This window comes from Sinohyriopsis cumingii, chromosome 11 (assembly GCF_028554795.1).
Source record: "Sinohyriopsis cumingii isolate HCF-2022 chromosome 11, ASM2855479v2, whole genome shotgun sequence".
NCBI classification, from domain to species: Eukaryota; Metazoa; Mollusca; class Bivalvia; order Unionida; family Unionidae; genus Sinohyriopsis; species Sinohyriopsis cumingii.
The window spans coordinates 114,742,263-114,754,976 of NC_142971.1; the positions used below are offsets into that span (position 1 = coordinate 114,742,263).

A 12,714-nucleotide genomic window follows, 5' to 3' on the forward strand; every position below is an offset into this window, starting at 1 on the left:
TCTAATCAGAAATGAAACCTCTTGAGTGTTCGCAAACAAGTATTTATGGACAGGCGAGAAACAATCCAAATGGGAAAAAGGCCATACAATAAGGATACTTGACACTTAACCAGGGTCATTTGAAAAAACAGGAACAAAATACCATTTTATTTCTTCAAATCGTAGCATTTGTACAAGAATGTGCATTAATAATTTGCTTAATATTGTTTATCAGCAACATTTTGTTAATTGACCTGAAAACAAAATAAGAGTCTTTTTAAGGGATTGATATTTTATTGAGGAATTATTTTTTTGTGCATTAAAATGAAATCATTTTTACATTTTAACTACCGAGTGTTGAAACAAGTTATACAAAGATAGTCACACTAACTTATGTGGTGGAAAGATGTCAGACTGGTACAATTTTCATCTAGCAGCAGACAATCATCACTGGAAATCTTTTATTCAATCCCCGTATAAGAATGACCATCCATTCTGGATGGGTTGTGACAGAAGACAGCCCTATTTGATTTGCACCGTTTCAGGTATCGCACAAAATCTATTGGGGAAATTATCTTGTTGATATATTTCTCATTTGCGAAAAATAGAGATACAATATTATCAAAATGGCCACCAGGGTAACTATATTAAGGGTCAACTTGCATCAATATCACTTAAGAGTAAACAAGACATAATTAAAACACTCATGATGATTGGCATATGTCAAAACAACTTTCCATTTAGGAATGTCCATCCTGAATATCAAATTCACACCAACTCCATCTTGCACCCACTGTGCAACATAAACAGGCTACTGTTGAAATGCACAATACCAATTTGACTTCCGAAGATCAATATATGACAAGAATTCAAAGTATTCTGCTTTGGCGGCTACATTAGACCTGAGATCTGCATTTTGGTTTAGAATCAATAATACATCAGTATCCTTCGTTTAGTGAAAATTCTATGTTGATATGGCAGTCTAGTTAGGGGAAGTGATACAAAAAATAAAGATGGCCACTGTGGCTGCCATATTAGAAATCAGATCGGCAACATTTTCATTTATGACCGTCTATAAATAAAAAGAAATCGTTTTGTAAACATCCCTTGACAATAGGACTTTCCATCCAGGATGAGTAGCGATATCAAAGATTACAAGATGGCTGCAGTGTCGACTATATTGAAATACAGATCGGTAAAGGTTTCATTTAAGATCAGCTGGACGTTACATACAATGTCTCTTAGTCAAATTAATATAAACATATGACCATAACTTCAGGAGATGTAGCGATAACAAGATTTCAATGTGAATGTCATATTTGATGCCTCAGTTGTATTATTTTCATTTAGGACCAATTAGACCAAAGAATCATCGAGTGTTCAATGGTTCATGCCAATCCATTAACTTGTTTAGGAGAAGCAACAACAACAAACGTGTGCCAAGGGACATACAAAATACTATTCCATTCTTGTTGCCTACGAAAAGAAAGGTATTTGAGCTAATACAAAAACACCGATCTTAAGAATGAAGGGTCGTCCAAAAATAACCGGGCACTTGTGAGTGGACCGTGTATGCCGTTGATAAGGATTATGTTCAGTTTTGTCAACTTTCAGGATTACAGGGATTAACAAACATTTACAAGGTAGCTTGACAGCCAGTGTACGATCATTTATGCACACTGAGGCTTGATTTTAAGTACACTTGAGAGAAGGAAATACTTTTCTGTACTGATAAACAAAGTGGGAAACGCACAAGGATATAGTTAAGTGAAATGCACAAGGATATAGTGAAGTAAAAATTTTGTTATCTCGCTAAAACATACTAAGTTGTTTAATGTATGTGCTATCAAAACTTATCAATATACATTTGATTTATAGAACCATCTCGAAACTTTTCAATATCCTGATTATACCACTTGATATGAATAGGCATGTTGTGATGAACGAAGTATAATGATCTACTTCTAAATCCAATCTTCCCCACACAAGCTCCCACTGGTTTAATATTAGTATAAACATGTCAACATTACACCTCGCGATCGGCAGCATGTTTAACAAATGACGTTCAAAAACCAAATTTGAATCCATACAAAGAAATAAGGATTACTAAGGATTACTATTATCCTTACTGCTATGTGATCCTCAGATATCATGTTCCTTCACTGTGATAACTGCTAGCTATAGTTACTGCCAGAGGTTACTAAGATTACCATAGCGAACAACAAAGAAAAGCAGCATTGATGAGCATGAATTAGCGCAAAAATCGTGTTATTTGATTAAATGCTTCCCTGAGATGTCAAGTTTTTCACTTTGATAATTAGTTGCTGTTAACTAATGATAATTATGAAGATTACAAGAAACCAACAGCCGCGATGTGCCGAATTCTCCAGCACAAATTTGCATCACAGTAAAATGGTATGATAGACATTTTGGCTTTCTCAGAAGAGATAAATTCATCGGAAACTGAGCAGAGTATCAGAATATGGCCAACACATAACTTGTAGTCACATGTCCAGCAACACTGATGTAGACTATGGTTGCGGAGGTGGTTCCGCAAATAGCATCAATGACGATAGACTAGAACCTATATTTTGCAAGTGATACGGTTTTCTTATCCACCTCATCTCATACCTATAATTCCGTTTATATTATGTCAGTACCAATGAGTCAGTACCAATGAGGGTTCATCACCGTTTTTCTATTATTATTTACCTCTTTGATTATAACTGCTTGACATAAACTTGTTTGGGTGCAACACGAACACGCACGTCCAACCAGTAATTGTTTTCTTTGCTGGTATGGCTGCTAAACAGTCACTGAAAATACATTCTGAGTTACTATTTGTCTCTCGTGGTTTAACAGTCAGGTTGTGTTCCATTCGTTTACCTAAAGATATAAATACATTTTTGTATTTCCCCTATGAACTGTTACGCTGACAAATGAAATGTTGATGAATGTCAGTCCAGGTATTTTTTCCTGGCCGAGTAAAACTTGATGGCTCAAAATGGACGTGGATTTTCATTGCAGTGACTTCGAAAGTGAATTCCACTATTTTGTCGTAAAAACGATTGATGTGTCCGCATCTGGTGTCGTAGTTTCCAAATAGGAAAGTTTGCGTGTTAATGCGTCAATTCTAAGCTGCCCTCCTATTGCTCTTTGCCTGTCAGGGTAGTTCCAGCTGTCGATTTCTATTGGGCCCTTTAAAAATATATTTGAGTGTATATGAGGGTCTGATCACTCGATCAGTCACTCCATCAGTAAATTCCACATCAGCCATGCAGTAATAGATCTTAAATACAAACATCAAAGAAGGTGAAATGTTCGTATGGATACATATTAAATGTTTCAAACTGAATTTCATCTCTCGCTCCCACCGATATCATGGATGGGAATAAAATTTTGAACATTATCGTTGGTAGTTTTTCGTAAGCGAATTGTTTATCAATGCTGTTAATTGATTCCACAACCATAATAAACTGATACTGTTAATTTATCACGCCACCATAATTAACTAATACGATAAATAAATACGCTTCGTACTCGCCTATAGTTAAGATGTGTTTCACGTTTATCAAATCTCACGACATCAGCCAACACATCGACAATTTTTTTTATCACGCTATTATATTTGGTTCTCTCTTTTGTTGTGTTTTTGAAAGCCATTTCGCGATCTTGATATTGAAAGTTTGTTTAGTCGCAGCATCGGCATCGTAAGCCCATTTGTTATATAAATTCCACCAACACTGTGGCGTCTCTGATTCCCTGTTTCCCAGTTATTTCGTTGTGTTTTTCGTCGCGATTGAAACCTCGTCATTGTTAATCATTATTGATGTTTTAAGTTGCCAGGTTTGATATTGGAGAATCACGTCATGTCGACTTTTGTTTATAAACATTTTTTAAAATGAGATTTAAATTCAAATTCTTAGATATAACATTATCATATATTAACATCGAATCTACTATGAGGCTTTAAAAAATAAAGTTATTTTCTAGTAATTTACAGATTTGAACGAGAACCATAAACTAATTGAAGTTAAATTAAGGTGTTTATCTTAATAAATTCACCATAAAACTTGTAAGGTTTGTGCAATTTTGACAGTCGGCCATTTTAAATTTCCTTACGTTTCAAATAAAGTGAATCAGAACAAATTCGTAACAATCATACACATGATTGAATATTTTACTCATGGCAACAACATTGCCGACACGTTTGTTTAATCATAAATAAATATTTTTTTCCATTCAGATGAAAATGTCTAACTCTGATATTGCTCAGGCTAAACTTAATACGTCGAGATGAGTAGTCGTGAATGTAGTGCCATTCTTTGTTAGAGCAATTTTCCTGTCTCATATTGGTGGTGATTGAGGAATTTGGTTTATGCATGGACTTAAAGAAAACTGATTTTTCCTTAGAATTTGATCATTATGGTGTTGTTATGTATGTATTTTGGCTACAGTATACCAATATTCAAGCACGGGGATTAATAAGTACGGTAGCACTGACCAGCTTAAAAAATCAGAATTATTGTGATCTATTCTGCTGCATTTCTACAGATTATTTCCTGTACTGTTACCTAAAGGAAAGCGTGTCCAGCCACCAACATTTTGTAAAGCAATGCATACTAACTGAAAGATGAAAATACACTTGATAATTTGTAATTTCACATACTCGGAGCATAAATAGTTTAAAAGATCGAAATTTATCGGCATTACCCCACTGCCTTCACCAGCTACTAATGTTAGTCGCTAACATTACTCGCTGATGAAGGCAGTGTGATATTGCCGAACAATTTCGAACTCTTAAGATAGTATGCTCCGAGTATGGTACATTACCAATGATCATGAGTTATACATAGGACAGAAGCAACCTTTTCAACCTAAATACCATGAAAGTGTTTTTTTTTTCTTCAGGTTTGTCTTTTGTTCGTTTCAAACATAACTAAATATATTGGCTGGCAGAGATAATTATACATCTGATTGGACACATTGATGTTTACCTGCTTGTCAGCACATAAAATGTTCTATTATGTGTGCAAAGTTGGAGTACATTTTTTGCACAGAGATTCGTGACTGTGACTGATCCAGCGTAATGTTAGAATAAGTCACTTAACCTGGCTTACTAAATTAAAATAAAGCCGAAAGGAAAGATCTATAACTAAATATATTGACCAAGAAAATACATTTTTACCCGTATGTAAAAACTGATTGAATGACTTCTCGATTCTCGATTTCAAGTCTATTAAAGTAAAGAAAGAATTTTTTTTAATTCTGTAACTGATGAGATGCAAATTTGACATTTGAATGGATGCCACATATCCATTTATTTCTAAGCAATATATGTGAAGGAAAAGGTGACGTATGTTAATGCATTTTGGCACAGCCACTTATTGTCTAAAGATCTGTCTCCATTGGTAAGTACCCTTTAGGAATTTATGTGAAATAATTTCATTACTATAATAAACGTACCCATTGCACAACTAGTACATCGGGGCATATTTTGACTTTGCTAATATATTTTGTAAAGCAAATGTCACACTTGAAACAAAATATACTCACACCAAATGTACGCTTAAGTGAGATATGGGCGTTGCTAAAGATCACGTGAGCAGCCCCCGGACCTTGTTAAATACTTGTTTCCCGACATGTCATCCCAATATAATAAAGTGAACAGTGTAGAATCAAACGTCTCGGATACAGTACAAGAGTCAAGACTATTTAGTGAAACATCAAGTTAACATTCAGTCAGAGTAATTATTTGCTGTAACATATTACAGAGCAACGCATATATAGGATTCAAAAATGAAGTCTTTCCTATTGCTGTGCACTAGTACACTTTTTATGTTGCTTCTGAAATACGGACATGCAGGTAAGTTTAAAAATGAGCAAATAATATAACTGCAGAAAACGTGCCCCGTTTTGCACAATTCAGATCATTAACGCATTGTCGATATTTACGACAACCTACCTCAGTCAGACGTTTAGGCTTTTACGAAAATAATATCAGATGCTGGTTGCATACATTATGTGTGAAGCAAACTGAGCAACCAGTCATCAGGGATTTTATAAAGACCTATGGTAGTAGTAAAAGGTTATTTCTTGATATTTTAAAATAGAAGGTGAGTGGATATTTTGATATATAATTTCTTATTATTTTCTATAGGTCCTATGTTTGTGTTCCATTCCAACAGGTCGAATAGCTTGCAAAGCAGCTGATCTAATTCTTAATCTTTCTGTAAATTGATGGTTAACACTTGCAACCATTTTCTTGTTATTATCTGTTTGCTTTAACAGAGAGTTTGGTAGATTTTTCCGTGATATTCTTATTCATATTTTTCAATATTTTTGTTAACTTCTGTCCACTTGTATATCTTGCTTGTTTGGGCTTTAAGACGCTTTGTACAGGGTGCTTGTCAGGATCATTGGATTTCTCTGGCGTATCTGCCAAATATGTTGCACAATTCTTGTCCAAGTTTAGGTCATGATTTAGTGGTATTCGCAGAGCATCATCTTTCTTTATCGCTTTGATCTTTCTTTATGAATTACAAACTTCATGCACTTGGACATCTCTATGTCTGTCATTTATGTAGAAAGAAATGGCTATTCTAAAATATATCCAATTGGAAAAATATTAAAATACATTACTTTAGAGTCATCATTTGCAAATGTAATACTTAAGCTGTATATATTCTATTAACGAGACATACATTTTGAATTGGTTCAGTATCTGATAGAGTATATAATACCAGCTGGGACATTAATTCTTTTTTTTTGTTTAGTTCATCATGGTATGACATGATATGTATAACTGACAATTAAAAATATTGCAATATCCAACATCAAAAATACTTTCTCCGCTTTACTCAATATTTCATCAGTATGTAATAGTATTTAAATTACTTACACATGAAGTTACACCCTGATTGTCTTTTAAACATTAATTGTATAATGAGTTGTTTGTTAAAGTTCGTGCAGCAAACCCTCGTAAAGTATAAAAAGTCTACATCGTTAATATACTGTTCGATGAACGTGAAATCGCAGTATTGACAAATTTATGCAGGCTGATAGTTAAGTGATTCATTTTTGGGCAAGACTAGAGTAACAAAGGACCTTGCCTCTTGTCAAAGCTCCAATCATGAAACTGTTTGCCAACAACAAAGGAAACAAAACCAGTAATATCGATTGAAGCTCGGTTGAACATGTGGAGTATGACCATAATTAATGATTTACTAATGTCTTCAAGAGAGCCAAAGTGCATTAGCAAATCAATATTAAAATTTGTATTGTTATATAAACAATATTTGTTAAAGAACAAATATAAACAACACATCTTGAAAGAAAGAAAAAGTACTAAGCCAAGAACAGAAATGAGAAGAAAAACAGGAATACGATACTATAAATAAAGAAGCGGGTGAAGGTGTACGTTAAATTAAAATAGCAGTTTAAACCATATGTATATAACGGGTATTCAGATTATATACAAACCGTTTTTGGTATGGCATAAACTGTAGGTTTTAGATCTGCGTTTGATCTTCTATCAGTTTTTGATGAGAGTATTGGCTTAATGTTTTCATTAAAATTATCTCCGACCTCGGAAGAAAATAGTTGAAGTACATGTCTGATAGCAATGGTCTGCTTTACCTAATTGCTTCTTTGAACAAATCCTTTAATACAAATAATAACAGTGTATTCGTCTGACGACTAAATTGTTTTGTATTCAAGTTACTCTTTGGGATTGCTACCACTGGACTGCGAGCGACCAAGATTTGATCAATGCACGAGGAGGCGATCAAGAAGCAGAGCGTAAAGTTTGCGAGGTCATCCGTGGTCACCTGTTTACTGGAGGTAATAATGCTGAAACACCCGGATGTCGCGGATGCTGGTGCTGTCAAAGACGAGGTATGTTCAGTTTTTAGTAACACCAAGGAACTTACGGTTTCAAAAACTGCTGTCTCCGAAACGGTGAAAACTATGTCCACGTGTTTCTAACAGGTAAAACCTGGCTGTGGCATGCTAGTACTGTCAAAATTTTATGTAATTAGCAAGATATATTTTATTTGTCATTTGCTATAGAAACACGTAATGAATAGGCATTAAATGTAAATTTGAAATCTTATTTAAGATACAAATTTGAAATTTTTTGGAAGAAGCCAATTTCTACTAATACAACATTTAAAAAGTAAACAAAACAGTCATTGAAGTAACGGATCAGTACTATCCAGTAGTGGTAAATGAGCAAAAGAAGGTGAGTCGATATTTTGAGACAAGTGTGAAACGTAACCAAGAAGTAAATGTCTGTGGTGTTGACAAGTAACATTTCATACTATCGATGTTGGGTGTTTGCTGAGGTGAAAAGTAAACGGCTCGTTTAATGTCTTGTTTTGAAGAAACCCTTTGGAAATGCTATCCGTGGTCTGCAGGAGACCTAGCCAGGATCAAGGCTCTTGGCGGGGGCAAAATGGCGGAGCGTGAAGTTTGTGACGGAAAGATAGGTCACCTGTTTACTGCAGGTCAAAACAATCTGACACCTGGATGTGGATCATGCTGGTGTTGTCAAAAGGTCTAAATAGAAGGTATGTCTGTTTACATTTTCTCCAAATATACGGTCTACACGTTTACTATAACTGATTAATATAATTGTTTTGCAGTTAATTATTTTTGAGAGCAACTCTAAATGTCAAAAGAGACATGACAATATCTGTAGCATAGAATAAAGACGTAATATTTAAACTTGAAACAACGTTGATTACAGAACTGCCTAAAGATAATGTATTTATTTTCAACGTTGCACACCTTGTATGCATGTATTTGCAAATGTAATACTTCCGTTTGTCAATAACGGTGAAGAAATCCAAATATCCCAATTATAAACTTAAATATTTTGTTCCTTCTATATGAATTCAAATCAATTAAAGGATCCTTTAAAGATACGAAATTGTTTCTAAGTTGATATGTCTTGAAGCTTTTGTATAAACACTCAGTATTACTTACAAACTCTTAGTAGTTAATCTGTGCTTTTGCAGGTAGAATTGGCACTTGAAGACATGTATATATTACAGCCAGCTGATGACAAGAAAGTTGTTTCTATATACAAAATGTCTTTTTTCAAAATTTGAAAATAAAATAATTTGTTCCAGTATTAATATACCGTGTATGCATGTAATAATATTTAATTGAAACTTCATAACATATTTTAAATTTACTATTATTAAAATCTACTCTGACCGATATTTTGTTTTTTTTTTTCTTTTGCATTCCCTTGCACCCGGGCGTGTCTTGGGAGAATGGCATGCGTAGCCATCTTGTACTTTCCAAGTGAATAAAATTGCACCACCAGAAATATTAAGCAAAACAGCAGTTTGTTCTGCATTCATGCACCAAATACTTCCACCTCTTGCCGTTGTGGTCTCGGGTTAAATGTGTTTGAATGTACTGCACATTTAGTGACTTTAATTCCAAGATTTCCGAATGTTCATATTTGACAATGATTTTTTGAACTTTTCAATCACGTTCACAAACAGTATCAAGAAAGCTATCCGGTACTTTCATCATCACGCTAAGGTCTTCATCTGCAGACTGATTTAATGTCGATATTGTTTGAGTGTGTGATTGAAAAGTTAAAAATCATTGTCAACTATGAATAATTACACTACACAGATAAGCTTTCATCAAACGTCAAATGTGCATTTCTCGCATGTAATTACAAATACTGGAGGCAATTTGTCACTCATTGAAAGATAGCAGAAACAAACTGTATTAATTTTATCGTAAGTTAATACAGTTTAAATATAAGTTAAAAAAAATATTCGAAAGGGCTTATGATTAGTTGTACAAATAATTGCTTGGTGGAAGGAATTTGATACGGTGAATCACATTCCGTATCTATCCGCTATTAGTTTAGCAGGTATGTGAAACTTTATGGGATAAAATCACTGATTCTGGTAACCATTTGGATGTTGTGTCTGGAGGCTAAGACTGATGATCTCAGAACATCAACAAAAACATTTAAAAGTCTGTATCTTTAAACTTGACGACATGTCTAAATGAACTGCTAATGTTATAGTTTTGATTGGAACATGTAGCTTATACAAAGATGGTTCATTTAGGATACTCAGCTGAAACTACTGGATGTTTAAATATACAAATGACGTAATGATTGTTTAAAGCTCAACTCTTTCACGGTAAATTTAAGATTGCATAGAATCCGTTCTGTAAGGGGTAATGATAAGGTGTTAAGGATGTCGACCTTTTAACAAGGTAATATATCCAGCATTACTATGAATATAAAAAAAATGCAAAACAATGTACGAACCAGAACTTAATTTGTTTTTCTTCTATCGATGGTATGTATAAATATGGCTTATAAATCTACACCATACTATTCTGCACTGTATGAAAGAAGGACGATAACTAAACGCTTCTAAAATATCATAAATATAATTTTCTATAAGATTAACGCTTTATGGAATGGTATATGCATGCTTTCTCCAAATCAGTGATGTAGCCAAGTATAAGTTTTATTGGATAACAACATAATATTTCATATACATCTATGGTCATGAAAATTCCACAAAAAAATTACAATGTATGTTAGGCATGATGTTTTGTCTTGTGTATGATATAAAAGTCATATCCCTGTGATGAAGTCTTTATATCCAGCACTGATATGTAATGTAAGATTATTTCCCTACTATCCTTGTTTGAAATCATAGGTTATAAGCAAAATTGCATTCAGTACGTACAGGTCAAACAACAGATGACAAATTAAACATTGAAATGTTTTCGTATCTATTGATTTTAAAGTTTTGATTTAAACTGAATAGGGCTTGCAAACTTGGATCAGCAGTTTAAACGCATATAGAGTAGATAAATACCGAAATTAAAGTGACAGAACAATAGCAGACAGTTCGTGCATTATGTGTATGATACAGACGTAAAACAAACAAACAAACATGGCAATGCACGAATCAAAAGGTTATTTTGGCGTCGTGCGATGTCTGAGAACATTCGTTTGTTAAAGGTACCAGATAATCCACATATGCATCTATGCAGAATCGGCAGATTCCTTTAGACGGACTGATAATTCCTACGTAAGATACGAGGTTTCACGGAATTTCCGCTTCAGGACTGATGCAGAATGAAGGATTGTTTCTCAAGCTATTCCCCCAAACATGAGGTGAATGGCGCATGGTGGGGAAAGATTCAAATTTAAAACAGCAAATAAAATATTTACAGATTTCCACGCCTCAAATTCAGTGAAAGTTAAATGATGTTTAAACAAATGAAAAAGTAATCAGCCGTAACATAGACTTTCAAAAATGGTGATAAACAAAATCCAACAATTGTGCACTGAAACTAGCTTGAGTAATGGTCCAATTTATAACGGTTAAGTAATAAAACCACTCACATCTTATACTAAACGAGATATATAATACCGGTAGCATCTTCTATCCATCAATGGATTTTCATCTCGAAGCAGGATTGCAGGATCTTTGCTTGCAGGATCGCTGATCAATGCAAGCGGAATGATTTCGGAACACTAGCAGCAACACGTTTTATGATGTAAATATGTTCGCAATTATGTATATCTTGACGGAAATCACGTAGTGTTTGCCAGTGGGTGTGCACTATCATATCATTGAGTACTGTAAATAAAGGCAGCAGTTACGTGATGAAACACAAATAGAATTCTTCACAGCATCAGTATAGAATAGAAAACGTTATAATTCTTAGGTTGGAATTTTCCAACTCCAGCACTGATCCATAACCAAACATTATTTCTCCCCTATCCCTGAAATAAAAATGAGGTTTGAAGTTATATATTATTTAGCGTAAATACCTACATAACTTTAAATCGCAAAACGCGTATGGAAAATATCATCGCCTTAAGAAAAAGCAAACGAGTTAAATTGACGCTGAAAGTTTGTATCACATTAGCAACGCTCAATGCAATGTCAATGCATACCATTGTAAATGTGTACTGAATATAGTTTTCTCATTAATACAAATAGGACACATTTTAAGAAATAAAATCCACTCTTTAAGATAAAACTATATAGACGAAAATAATGACAGGGTCCCTTATTCAGCTTTGATTAAGAGTTGATTTTCCTTTCAGAAATAATGATGCGAACATAAATCGTTAAACGAAACTAACAAAACCAAAAGCAAAAACAGTATGAACTCAAGCAAAGTCAATTACAAGATAAGTTTATCTACTCGAATCAGAATTGCAGAATTAGTACCATTATCGAGCTATATACAGGAATCTAACTTCATTGGTTGCAAGTTTTAGAATGAAAGAGTGTTGTAGGTAATGTTCGTCGTGATTATTGTGCGTGAATTATCAGGTTAATGTGGAAATTAAAGCGTTTACTAGTTTACTTACGTAATTATCACGGTAGAGAGTCTTGAGTAGACGTATATGAGATAATTCATATTCTGGAAATATTTCATGCTTTTTGTCGCTTTGGCGGTTATTCAACTGTTAAGTTGACATGGTATTGTCTCCCTGAAGAACCGATATTATGTATATTTAATTTGTATTGTGTTACTGACCTTTGTCAATAATTGATGGTAGGAGTTGGGACTATCTAATTTCATTTTATAGCCAACATATTGCAAGGGTAAAATTTGTCTTTGATTATAGATTATAGATTAAAATGATTATCACATAGAAGTAAAAATGTTTGTGTGGCCTTTTGACCTTGGCAGTTTTTAAAAGTAATCTTGTTCATG

The 12,714-nt window shown here is 33.9% G+C and overlaps 1 protein-coding gene across 1 annotated transcript; it reads left to right on the forward strand.

Moving 5' to 3' along the window:
- Positions 1 to 5,635: 5,635 nt before the first annotated feature.
- Positions 5,636 to 9,204, forward strand: LOC149789465 (uncharacterized). Its single transcript, XM_089975558.1, has 4 exons — positions 5,636 to 5,845; positions 7,699 to 7,875; positions 8,364 to 8,549; positions 9,000 to 9,204. Exons 1-3 carry the CDS (start codon positions 5,779 to 5,781, stop codon positions 8,540 to 8,542), a joined length of 423 nt encoding a protein of 140 aa, XP_089831684.1. The 5' UTR covers positions 5,636 to 5,778; the 3' UTR covers positions 8,543 to 8,549; positions 9,000 to 9,204.
- The last annotated feature ends 3,510 nt before the right edge of the window (positions 9,205 to 12,714 follow it).